The 11290-nt window shown below is 67.0% G+C and overlaps 2 protein-coding genes across 2 annotated transcripts; both read left to right on the top strand.

Moving 5' to 3' along the window:
- Positions 1-119: 119 nt before the first annotated feature.
- MNEG_9410 (fumarate hydratase, class II) lies at positions 120-3732 on the top strand (the record flags this gene model as incomplete). The annotated part of the gene is made up of 11 exons (XM_014042119.1): positions 120-134; positions 323-376; positions 567-689; positions 917-1078; positions 1212-1337; positions 1652-1812; positions 2124-2232; positions 2490-2585; positions 2869-2930; positions 3178-3331; positions 3649-3732. 11 exons carry the CDS (start codon positions 120-122, stop codon positions 3730-3732), a joined length of 1146 nt encoding a protein of 381 aa, XP_013897573.1.
- A 983-nt stretch (positions 3733-4715) lies between these two features.
- On the top strand, positions 4716-11120 carry MNEG_9409 (Dual specificity protein kinase pom1; the record flags this gene model as incomplete). Its single annotated transcript, XM_014042118.1, has 12 exons — positions 4716-4978; positions 5068-5156; positions 5558-5682; positions 5972-6140; positions 6477-7443; positions 7666-7901; positions 8145-9053; positions 9230-9318; positions 9682-9761; positions 10059-10134; positions 10516-10658; positions 11036-11120. The coding sequence occupies 12 exons, from the start codon at positions 4716-4718 to the stop codon at positions 11118-11120; spliced, it is 3231 nt and encodes a 1076-aa protein (XP_013897572.1).
- Between the last annotated feature and the right edge of the window lie 170 nt (positions 11121-11290).

Here is an 11290-nt window from a genome sequence, read left to right as displayed (position 1 = left end):
CCCTCGCAAACATCTTGGATGCGTGTGTCACGCAGGCGGCGACAGAGGTGGCTGACGGGAAGCTGTCCGAGCACTTCCCCCTCGTGGTCTGGCAGACCGGCAGCGGCACGCAATCCAACATGAATGCGAACGAGGTGGGCACGGGCGGCTGGGTGTGGGCGAGTTGCAAGGCGCCAGCGGGTTAAGTCAGCCGGGCGCCTGCCTCTTGAGTGGCGTTGGCGCCAAGTGACAGACTGCTGCTGTGCTGCTGGAACACAACCCTGCACATCCTCAACTTGGTGCCTCCCTTCTGCAACACCTGCCTCACAAATCCCTTGCAAAGGTCATCGCCAACCGCGCGATCGAGATCCTGGGAGGCAAGCTGGGCTCGAAGATGGTGCGCGCGGCCTAGGCACGCGCATGCGCGCGCTGGCGTGCGGCAGGGGCAACCTGGAGAAAGCAGACGCGCGTAGCATCAGGCCTGCAGTCTGATGCCGCAGCAGCACGATCTGCAAACCACCAAGTGGCCGATTCCTGCACACTCCTGCCCCTGACCTCGCCCCTTCCCCCGCCTCAAATCGAACCAGGTCCACCCCAACGACCACGTCAACAAGGGGCAGTCCTCCAATGACACCTTCCCCAGCGTGATGCACATCGCGGGCGCAACAGAGGTGTCCAAGACGCTGCTGCCCTCCCTCAAGGAGCTGCACGTGGGTCAAACGCACACATCCAACACCTCAGTCAAACACAATCTGTCCTGCACATCCACTGTCTGTCCACACCCCCAGACCGAGGCGTGCTAATATTCGCTCCACTTGTTCTAGCTGCACCCCAGCCTTGTGCAAAACCCTGCTTTGATTCGCAACTCCCAGCCCTTGCCGGTACAGTCATGTTGTGACCCGGTCAAACATCCTCTCAACCCTGGTCAAACCCGCAGTCCGCCCTAGCAGCCAAGGCCGACGAGTTTGCTGACATCATCAAGATCGGCCGCACGCACACGATGGACGCCACGCCCCTGACCCTCGGCCAGGAGTTTGGGGGTTACGCACAGCAGGCGAGCGGTTTTAGTCGCCTCACATCATCATCCCAGGGGTCAATCGTTGGTGGCTGCATCACACAATTTTGTGTTTCGCTGCGTCAAGCACCTAGCATATCATTCCAGTGACCTGGGAACCCCCATTGAGCACAGGCTTCACCCGGGTCGCCTGCCTCCACTCATGCCCCCCAAACAGGTGGCCTACGGCATCCAGCGGGTGGAGGGCGCGCTGCCGGCGCTGCTGCGGCTGGCGCAGGGCGGGACAGCGGTGGGCACGGGGCTCAACACTAAGAAGGGCTACGACGTGGCGGTGGCCAAGCAGGTGGGCCGGGGTGACTCTCTGGGTGTGTGCAGGCAGGTCAGGGGTTTCATAGCAGTTGCTTTTGAAGCAGGTCGCGGGCAGGAGGAGGTGGCAGGCCGGCAGGTTTGTTGGTGGCCGCCCGAGCTCCGTTTTGCCGTTTGGGTGCAAGCAGCGCAGTGCATGCCAGGCTGGGTGGCACCGCGGGCAACCTATTTTGTGGCCCGACCAGGCCAGCTGCGCAGGAACCGTCTTGAGCCAGCAGCTGCGGCCGCCTCGCCGTCCCAATGCCACTTCCTGTGCGCCTGGACTGCGCTGGCCCTCGCCACCCACGACAGGTGGCGCACGATACCGGCTTCCCATTCGTGACTGCCCCCAACAAGTTTGAGGCGCTGGCCGCCCACGACAGCGTGGTGGAGATGAGCGGGGCGCTCAACACGGTGGCGGTGTCGCTCATGAAGGTGGCCAACGACATCCGGTTCCTCGGCTCGGGGCCGAGGTGCGAATAATGGGCCTGGCCGCCTAATGGGATCTGGGGGGATATGGCCGGCGGGCAAGGGGGGTGGTGGGGTCAACGCAGCGACCCTTCGCATGCAGAGAGGGCGAGCATTTGTGTGTGGGGGATGCTCTTGATCCTTTCTTAGACGCGCGGCAGGCTGAGGGGCGTGTGAGGGCTGCTGCTGGTGCAGAGAATGGAGCTTGCTGCCCCACCAGGGCAGCGCAGAGCGGCCGATCTACGATGCTCCCTGTTCTTCCAGCACCGCGACCAAGCCCTCCAACAAAGCTTCATCCCCCAACGTCTTCTGCCAGGTGCGGCCTGGGTGAGCTGCAGCTGCCCGAGAACGAGCCCGGGTCCAGCATCATGCCCGGGAAGGTTAACCCCACGCAGTGCGAGGCGCTCACCATGGTGGCTGCACAGGTGGGGGCGCACACGGATGTTGGTGTGGGTGCGTATTGAACCATGCTCTGTTTCTTTAGCAAAGGGGGCATTGATTCACGTTCCTGCACATCTTTGTGCAGTGTTACTCATTGTGAAGGCAGGGGGGTTGCAGCGGGATGTGCTGTGCCAGGTGCTGGCACCATGAGGCGCCCTGCTTTCCTGACAGCCTCCCCTCTGACTGGCCCCCTATTCCCCCCCGCCTCCGCCCTTCCCCTGTTTACCCCCTGTCCCCGCAGGTCATGGGCAACAACGCGGGCATCAGCGTGGCGGGCAGCAACGGCCACTTCGAGCTCAACGTGTTCAAGCCAATGATGATCGCCGCGCTGCTGCAGGTGAGGGTGGAGGGACGCGCCGTGCTGCCCCCAAAGCCTGAACCCATCACACCTGCGGCCTGCTGGGCTGGGCGCAGCCCTGGGGGACGCGAGCGTTCGCGCATCCAAAAGTTGTGAGGGGGATGCTGTGTCATCACCAGTTGTTGAGCCAGACACGCCCGACGCGTGCCCCCTGCCACGAACGGCTTTGGCACACATGAAATCCGTTCTTGAGCCCTCACAAGCCTGCCTCGCCGGGGGCATTCCCGTGTGCCGCCCCGTGACCCGCCCCTCTCCGTGACAGAGCGTCCGCCTGCTGGGAGATGCGTCGTCTTCCTTCGCGTCCAACTGCGTCGTCGGCATCCAGTGAGACTTGCGGAGGGGGTGTCGCCACGTGCCGCCCTGCCTGCGCAGCCACCACACGCCTGCCTAGCCCCCTGCAGGCCTGCCCCCGCAACCTGTATCTTTCCCAGCACCCCCAGCAGCGCGGACCGCCCGGGGCAAATCAAATCAGGAGCACACTTATTAGTCCAAAGCAACCATCAGGCTCCAAAACCGCACCCACTCAAGCTAATAGGATTGGCTGTTTCCACCCTGTCAACCCCCAAACCAGGGCCAACCGCAAGCGCATTGACCAGCTGCTGCACGAGAGCCTCATGCTCGTCACCGCGCTCAACAACAAGATCGGCTACGACAACGCCGCGGCCGCCGCCAAGAAGGCCCACAAGGAGCACACCACCCTCAAGCAGGCGCGCGCGGGGCGCGGTGTTTGGGGGTCCTGTGGGGGTGGGGGCCACGCAGGCCGCGAGCTAGAGGGGAGGTTGCGCGCAAGGCGTGCGCTTTGCGGGGCGTGCGCGGCGGGGCCGCGCGGGTGCTGCTCATGCCCTTGAGGTGGCCCGCATTCCAGGCCTGTTTGTTCAAGCAGCGCCACTCCTTGTACCAAGCGCTGATCCCCCTGCTGTACCTGCGCAAAAGCACTTGGTCTGGTTCAAAGCCCTTGATTTGGGCCACGACATCTGATCTGCGCCCGATTGGTTGATCTAGGCCTCCTGCTTCCCGTGCCTCGCCCCTTGCCCCTCCGCAGGCGGCCATGAGCCTGGGCCTCCTCAGCAGCGAGGAGTTTGATGCCTGGGTGCGGCCAGAGACCATGATCGCGCCAAAGGAGTGACAGGCGCAAAGATATCCGCAGGCGGCCGGCCAGGCCTAGGGGGTGGCCAAGGCGGCTGGCACGTCCAGAGCTGGCGAGGCGGCGGCTTGCACACAGGGGGACTCCGTTGAGGGGCTCAGGCTCTCGCAGAAGCCTGCGGCCGCAGCCGGGTGGCTGCCGTGTCCCGGCCTGCGGGGCGCCTGCTCTGTGGGTTGCCCTGTTGATGACTCTGCGGGTTCCTGGTTCCCTTGTCGCATCCGCATGGTTGCGCATGCGTCCAAAATCATGACACGTGGTGCATGCGGTCCGGTTCGCGTGTAAAGCCGTTCGTATCGTTAAAATTCCTATGGGCCAACGCGCCGGCTGGTGCACTGGCTGCAGCCGCGTCGTGCACTGGCTGCAGCAGAGGTGGCGGCGTCTGCAGCCCAGCCTCGTTGCGGCGGGTTCGGCGCGAAAAGCAGCCCTCGCATCCCTGCATCTGGCTGCACGTGCAGAGTGCGCTGCTCTGCGCGGCGCTGGCCGTGGTACATGAGGTGGCGAGTCTGTGCACAACGCTCGGGCCGCCTGGCTGGACTTGTCACAACAACTCACCTCATATGATCTCCGGTGTGCTATGATGTGCTCTCAAGTTCAAGGCCAAGGCAGTCAGCTGGAGGTCAATGGGCTGGCTGACACTTGATACGCTTCAGGCAACCCTCGCAGGCATCCCTCCCCACCCCCTGATTTGCGTCAATACTCCCACTTGAATTGTGGGACGACGACGGTCTCTTCAAGGCAGACCTGCGCCATGCGCCACGGTCGGGGATTCGCCAATACACCGGCACTTCCTGCATTCGTCCAGCGGGGGCCGGCCAGACTTGCCAACAACTTGCAAAGCTGCAACGAGCGGATGGCAGCTGCTGCTGACGTCAATTGAAACCGCGCTCGCTTCCCCGCCCACCTGCGAGCCCATACAGCCTGCAGAGTGTCATGGCTTGCCTCACGGTGGAGCTGAGGCCCTAAAAATGGCAGGGGAGGAGGAGCAATACGCAGATCAGACTCTGGGCCAGGTGCTGTCGTTCCTGCAGGCCCACTTCCCAGACGCGGCTGAAGCAGTGTTGAAGCAGCTTAACCAGGACCTGCAAGGACCCCAAGAGGAGGAGGAGGGGGGCGAGCTCGCGGACGAAGAGGACGGAGAGCCTGGTGCAGATGGCGCGAGCAGCAGCAGCGGGCGCGGAGAACACGATGGCGAGCATCGAGCGAAATCGGCAGAGGCCGTTGTGACACGGTGCGTAGGCCGCGGGATTGATCTAAAAGTTGACCTCCTCTTCACGATCGCGGCCCATGCGCTCATCCAATCGCTCTTGACGTACACAGGGATGATGAAGACCTGCTCAAGCAGGCGGAGGAAGCGCCGCTGCGGCGCTGGCAGAGCGCCGAAGCGACGCTGACCCGAAGGCTGAGCGGTGCGTTCACCCTTGCAAACCGCGTTGGCGGGCCGTGGGCAGTGAGACAGCGGTCGCAGGACAGCACGCTGCATGTACGGACCTCTGGGACAACGCCGGGCGTCGGCATGCGCCCTTGCCATGCACAGGACGTGTGCACGAGGAGGCGTGCGCAATGGCGCCACGATTAGCGACTGTCAGCCCCTGTCGCCATGCAGCAGCTCCTGCGCCTGCGGCTGGCCCGTGGGTCCTCAGAACACGCGCTTTATGTGCGCTGCCGCCGGCCTCAGCGTGGCCACCCGCGCACCAGCACGCTCGCGGCCCGTCAGACCGGGCACGCGCCGGTCCCCGACCCCCCGGCGCTGTTAGGGTCCCTGCCGCCCGCGTCCCATGCGCGCCGCGCCGCCCCGCGCCGCGCCCAGGCTCGACGCGGCTGTATGAGGACCCGGATGTGGATGAGTACGAGGGGTACGACGACGTCGGGTATTGGCGGCGCGAGGTGTCGCGGCAGGACGAGTTTGCGGCGCAGCACCTCGAACGCGGGCAGGTGCGCAGCCTGCTAGCGCCCGTGGCGGCGGCGGCGGCGGCGGCGGAGGGGTCCAGGGGCGGGCCGATGCACAGGCACCGACTGCGTGCCCCGGGAAGCACAGCGGGCTGCGGGGACGGCCTCACTTTGGCTGGCTGGTCGGGGGCAGGCGCCTAGTCCCGGTGGGGGTTCCGGGGCCGGTCGTGGCGCGGCTCAAATGCACCGGCGGCGGTGGTGCCCCAGGGCTCGCTCCAGGCTGCACCGTCGGCAAATGGCACCCCTCTCTCACTGCCCTCTTTTGCATGTGAAGGACGACGAGTCCTCCGTTGACATACTTCGCGGCTTGGGCCTCCAGGGGACGGGCGCCAGCAGCAGCGGGGGCGCCACGCCCGCGTCTGCGAGCACGCCTGGCGCAGGCAGCCCCCCAGGCGACGGCAGCAGGAGCCCCTCAAGCTCTGCCAGTCTGTCGTCTCCTGGAGGTGTGTGCGCGCAGCGCGTGCGGGTGATACCATGAGTGTGTGTGTGTGTGTGTGTGTGTGTGTGTGTGTGTGTGTATGTGTGTGCTGGAGCTTGGGTGATTGTTGGCAGCGTAGTTGTGGCGGTCTAGAGTGGAGCCTCGCCGCAGCAGCGATGGCAGGCGGCGGCGTCCTTGGGAGCGCAACGCTGTGAGGGCTGGCGGTGCTGCAAAGGACACTTCAGGGCTGCGGGTTTCTCCACAATGGAGTTGGCGTGTTTGCTGGGTGGCCAGGCACGTTCTTACGCCTTGTACCCACTTCTGGTACCTTCGGCCCCCTTGCGTGACTTGGTTGTTGCAGCCCTGCCATGCGTGCGGGGCCCCGGGGACGCCGACGCCGCCGGCGACGACGGCGGAGGCGGCGCTAGCACCGGCGCGCCCGCAGCGGACAGCGGCGGCGGCGGCGAGGAGGCAGCCTGGGACGAGGGCCCCGCGGGCATCACGTTTGCGGAGCCGGTGACGACGCCAACGAAGGACCCCAGCCGCCGCAGCAGCGCGTCGGAGGCGAAGCCCGGGCTGTCGCGGGTCGAGTCTCTGTCAAACAGCTTCATTGACGAGCTGGACAGCGATTTCGAAGGCGGCGCCGCGAACTGGGGGGAGGAGGACGCCGGCGCGCCGGGCGCGGCGGGCGGCGGCGGGCGCGGCGGCAGCTTCTCGGGCGGCGCGAAGCGGGGTGGGGCGGAGGGGCTGGGGGACGGCGGCGGTGGCGGCGGCAGCAGCGGCGGCGGCGTGGTGATGCTCGAGGCCGTGATTACAGACGCGGAGATTGAGTTTGCGCTCCCGCCGCCGCCCGCCAAGTCTTTCGCTCCGCGAGGCAGCAGCAACAGCGGGGAGGCGGACGCGTCGCGGGAGCAGGCCGGCGCCGCCGGTGGCGACGGCGGCGGGGGCCCGGGAGCAGGGGCGCCGGCGCCGGCGCGTGGCGACGCGCCCGCTGGCGGCGGCGGCAGCGGCAGCAGCGGGGACCTGCCCGGAATATTCGACATCGCACTGCGCATGGCGGCGGGCAGCCGCGCGAGCTCGCTTGATGTGCTTCACGGGTCAGTGCTGGGCGGCACCAGCGACGTCGGCAGCGAGCGCGGCTTCGTGCTAGGGCTCGGCGGCGGCGGCGGCGCGGCGGGGCAGGGCGCGGGGGACCACCATTCCTCGCCGCCCGGGGGGCCGGCGGCGCCGCGGCCGAGCCCGCTGGGGCTCGGCGGAGGCAGAGGCAGTGGCGGCAGCGGTTTAGGGGACAGTGGCGAGGGCAGCAGCTGGATGGGGCCGCTGCAAAGGTGGGGTCCTGGTGTTCTCATCACATGCAATGATGCAAAGGGCTGTGGAGGGCCCGGCCCCGTCACCAACAGCGAGGCCATGGCGGCGGCGGCGGCGGCGGCTGCCGTTGCTGGTGGGGAACCGCAGGCACTCTGCTCTGCCGCGCCCCGCGCTTGCTCACGAACCTCCCGCGTCCCTCCTCGCCACGCCGCTCCTGCATCCATGCCTGAATTCGCACCCAGTGAGTCCAGCGCGAGCGCGTTTGGCAGCGCCGCGGCGCAGGCCGGCGGCGGGTTCAGCTTCCCGGTCACGCCGCCCACCCACGAGGAAGAGGAGGTGCATGAGGCGCGCGCCGAGCGCGTGTTCTCAACGTGGGCCAGCAGCCACAGCCGCACCGCAGAGGAGGCGCCGGACCTGGGGCCAGGGCCGGGGCCGGGCCACGGGCCGGGCGGGGCCGGGGGCGCATCGGATGACGAAGGTGCGGCCCTGGCGGCAGGCGCGGCGTGGGGCTGCGGCGGCAGAGGGGGGCGTTGCCAGAGGGCTGCGTGATGGCCAGGCCTTGTTCCAGAGCATAGAGCAGATTTCTGCTCACCCATTGGGTGGGGAGGCATGAGCTTGGGCCGGCCCTGCCTGCGTGGGTTTGGGGCCTTCGTCTGGGCGCACCCGCCCGCTCCCGCCGCTTAACCAAGCCTCCGCGCCTACATGCCCCTGCACTTGGCAGACGGCTCCCACCATGGCAAGCACGGCGGCGGCGGCGCCGTGCTGCCCTTCTGCACGGCCGCCCTCGACACGGGCGCCCCGCTGCGGCAGGGCAGCAGCGCCAGCGCGCATCAGCTGGACACATGGTGGGAGGGGCCGGCGTCCGCGTCGGCGGCGGCGGCAGCGGCCGCGGCGGAGGCCACGCGCAGCAAGAGCCTGGTGTCGCACCAGCTATCGCCGTCGCAGTCGCGGCGCGCGACGGGCAGCAGCTGCGACAGCTCAATGGCGGTGGTCGCGCCGCCGCTGCCGCTGCCGCTGCAACGGCAGCAGCAGCAGCAGCAGCAGCAGGCGGTTGAGGGCAGGGCTGACGGACGCCCTCCTCAGTTGCCGCCGCCGCCGTCACACCAGCAGCAGCAGCAGCAGCAGCAGCAGCAGGAGCATCCAGTGCAGGGGCCTGGCAGTGCAGGCGGCAGCCCTGGCCAGCCACAGCGAGTGCAGGGGTCATCCAGTGCGGGCAGGAGTTCCAGCCAGCAGCTGCAGGCGCAGGGGCCCGGAAGTGCATCGGGCAGCCCGGGCCTGCAGCAGGGAGCGAGACAACGGCAGCAGCAACAGCAGCAGCAGCAGCAGCAGCAGGCATCACCCAGCGCGGGGGGCGCGGCGCGGCGGCCACCTGTATCGCTGGCGCGGCCCCTGTTTGTGAGCGAAGAGGAGGATACGTTCTGCACGCCCGCCGCAAGCGGCGCCGGCAGCAGCACACAGCACTCGTGTCAAGCCGCAAGCGACGCCGGCCGCGCCGGCGCCAGCGGCAGCCCGGCGGGCGGTGGCGCCGACGACGGCAGCGTGAGCGGCGGCGGGCGCGCGGGCGGCGGCAGCGGCGGCGTCGGAGCCGCCCGGGGCGAGGACGAGGAGGGTAGCTTAGGCGACCCGCAGGGTGAGCTGGGGGGATGCGCACCAAACAAACCACGCAACCAGCTGCTTGTATGCCTTAGACCGGATCTCTTGATCAGCCGTGGTTGGGATCATGACTCGAGAAAATTGCCTGGTTCCTGACCCCTCTCCCCTGCGCGTCGCCCCTTGGCTGCGCGCTCCAACCTGGGCCGACTCCAGGGGCCGTGCTGTCCCCTGCGGCCCGCAGCGCCAGCGACCGCGCGACCGACATCACCGACACGCCCGGGGCCCGATACGTGGTGGACGAGGTGGGGCGTGTATGGGCGCGGGAGGTGCCAGGGGAGGGCGTGACTGGTTTTGACACGAGCGCGGGTGTCGTTGCTGTGCTGCCATGTGATGAGTTTGTGTTTGCGTATACGCTTGCACATGTGTGTGTGTGTGTGCGCGCGCACGTGTGTCCCGTTTGCGGTGCCGAGTGACATGGCTATTCCCGCTTGCCACATGCCTGCTTGCATACTCGCCACCCCTGAGCCCCCCCTGAACCCACCTTGGCACCAATTGCACGCAACTCCCACAAGCACACTCGCATGTTCACGCACACATACACACACACACACACACACACACACACACACACGCGCGCGCGCGCGCGCATGCGTGTCTCTCATCAGTCTGGCAACCTGCTGTACGAGTACGACCCAGCCTACATTGACGCCAAGTATGAGGTGTTTGACCTGAGGGTGGTGCACAGGTGGGACCCTCTTGGCTGGCCTGCCCCCGGCGAGGCGCATCTTTCACTGCAAATGGGCACACGAACCGACTGCGACGGGTCCCAAGCCCTGCCTTGGTGGTTGTGCTTGCAGCGGTCCCTGTGCCGCGCCGGTTTGCGCCCGGCTGCGCTCCGCGCTGCGGCGCGGCGGTCGGCAGGCTTTCGTCCCTGCGACCCGGGCGCCCACGCGCGGCCACGCCCCTCTTGCAGAGGCCTGCTTGCCAGCCGCGCGCTGCGTCCCCAGACCCTGCGCTCACGCCGCCACCTCACCCCCTGCAGGCGGCGGCGCACAGGGTTTGAGGATTCCAAGGAATTCCCCATCCGCCGCAACGACCTCATCGCGGGGCGCTACCAGGTGGGTGTGAGAGCGTGTGTGTTGCATGTGCATGTGTGTATGTACGCATGCACATGGGTGTTTGTGTGCACGTGCACGTTTGTGGATGTGTATGAGTGTGTTCATGTGGGTATGGGTGCGTGTGTGTTTTGGATGGTCCTTACCGCCACCATATGGTCAACAGCGCCAGCTGGCAGGGGCCAGGGCACCTACTTCGGCCAGAGCCCTGTGTGCGCTGTGCTAAGGGGGCGGCGTTGGCGGCGGGAGTGGTGTCCCCAAATCCCAGCGCCCCCTGCGGCGCCCCGCCGGGCCGTCGACCTCTGGAGCACTTCGGCTTTGAGCAAGGGCCGTCCAAGGCACGCCCGCGCACCACCCTTCACCATGCCTACTCACGCGGCCCAGGTGATGGACTTCCTTGGCAGCGCGGCGTTCAGCCAGGCGGTGCAGGCGCTGGACGTGGCCACGGGCGGCCTGGTGTGCCTCAAGATCATCAAGAACAACAAGGACTACTTTGACCAGTCCTTGGACGAGATCAAGCTGCTGAGGTGAGGTTGATCTGGCCTCGGGTGGAGTTGGCTTGCGTTCATGGATTGCCTAGGGGGCACTGGACCCAGTCCTGGCGTGGTGCTGTCGGCGCACTTGGTGTGGTGCGAGCTGGGCGCGTGGTGCATTTAGCCAAATCCTGTCTTCCTGCACAGACGCAGACATAACGGCGTCCCCACATGCGCCCGTATGCTTTTTCGTTCCAGCCCCCTCCACTGCCCATGTTTACACCTGCACTCATGCACACATGCTCGCACAAACACGCCCGCGCGCGCGCGCGCGCACACACACACACACACACACACACACACACACACATACACACACACACACACACACTCACCGACGCTCGCACTCAAAACTGCGCCCCCACCCCCAGGTACGTCAACGGCCACGACCCCAACGACGAGCACCACATAGTGCGCCTGTACGACTTCTTCTACTACAAGGTAACGGGGGCTTGAGGACAGAAGGCCGCGCGACTCAGCGCTGACGTTGTTCGCAACGTCTTCCCCTTGGACGCTTAAACGTGAATTTCACTCTGCCCCAAGCTCCCGCCCTGCACGGCTCCTCCCCAGGCACCCCTCCCAGCCAAAGGTGCCGCATGGGGGCGCTGAGAGGGGCGCCACCTCCC

Source organism: Monoraphidium neglectum (assembly GCF_000611645.1).
Source record: "Monoraphidium neglectum strain SAG 48.87 unplaced genomic scaffold scaffold01925, whole genome shotgun sequence".
NCBI classification, from domain to species: Eukaryota; Viridiplantae; Chlorophyta; class Chlorophyceae; order Sphaeropleales; family Selenastraceae; genus Monoraphidium; species Monoraphidium neglectum.
The sequence above is the reverse complement of the archived record's forward strand: the minus strand, read 5'-3'. Positions and strand labels throughout refer to the sequence as shown.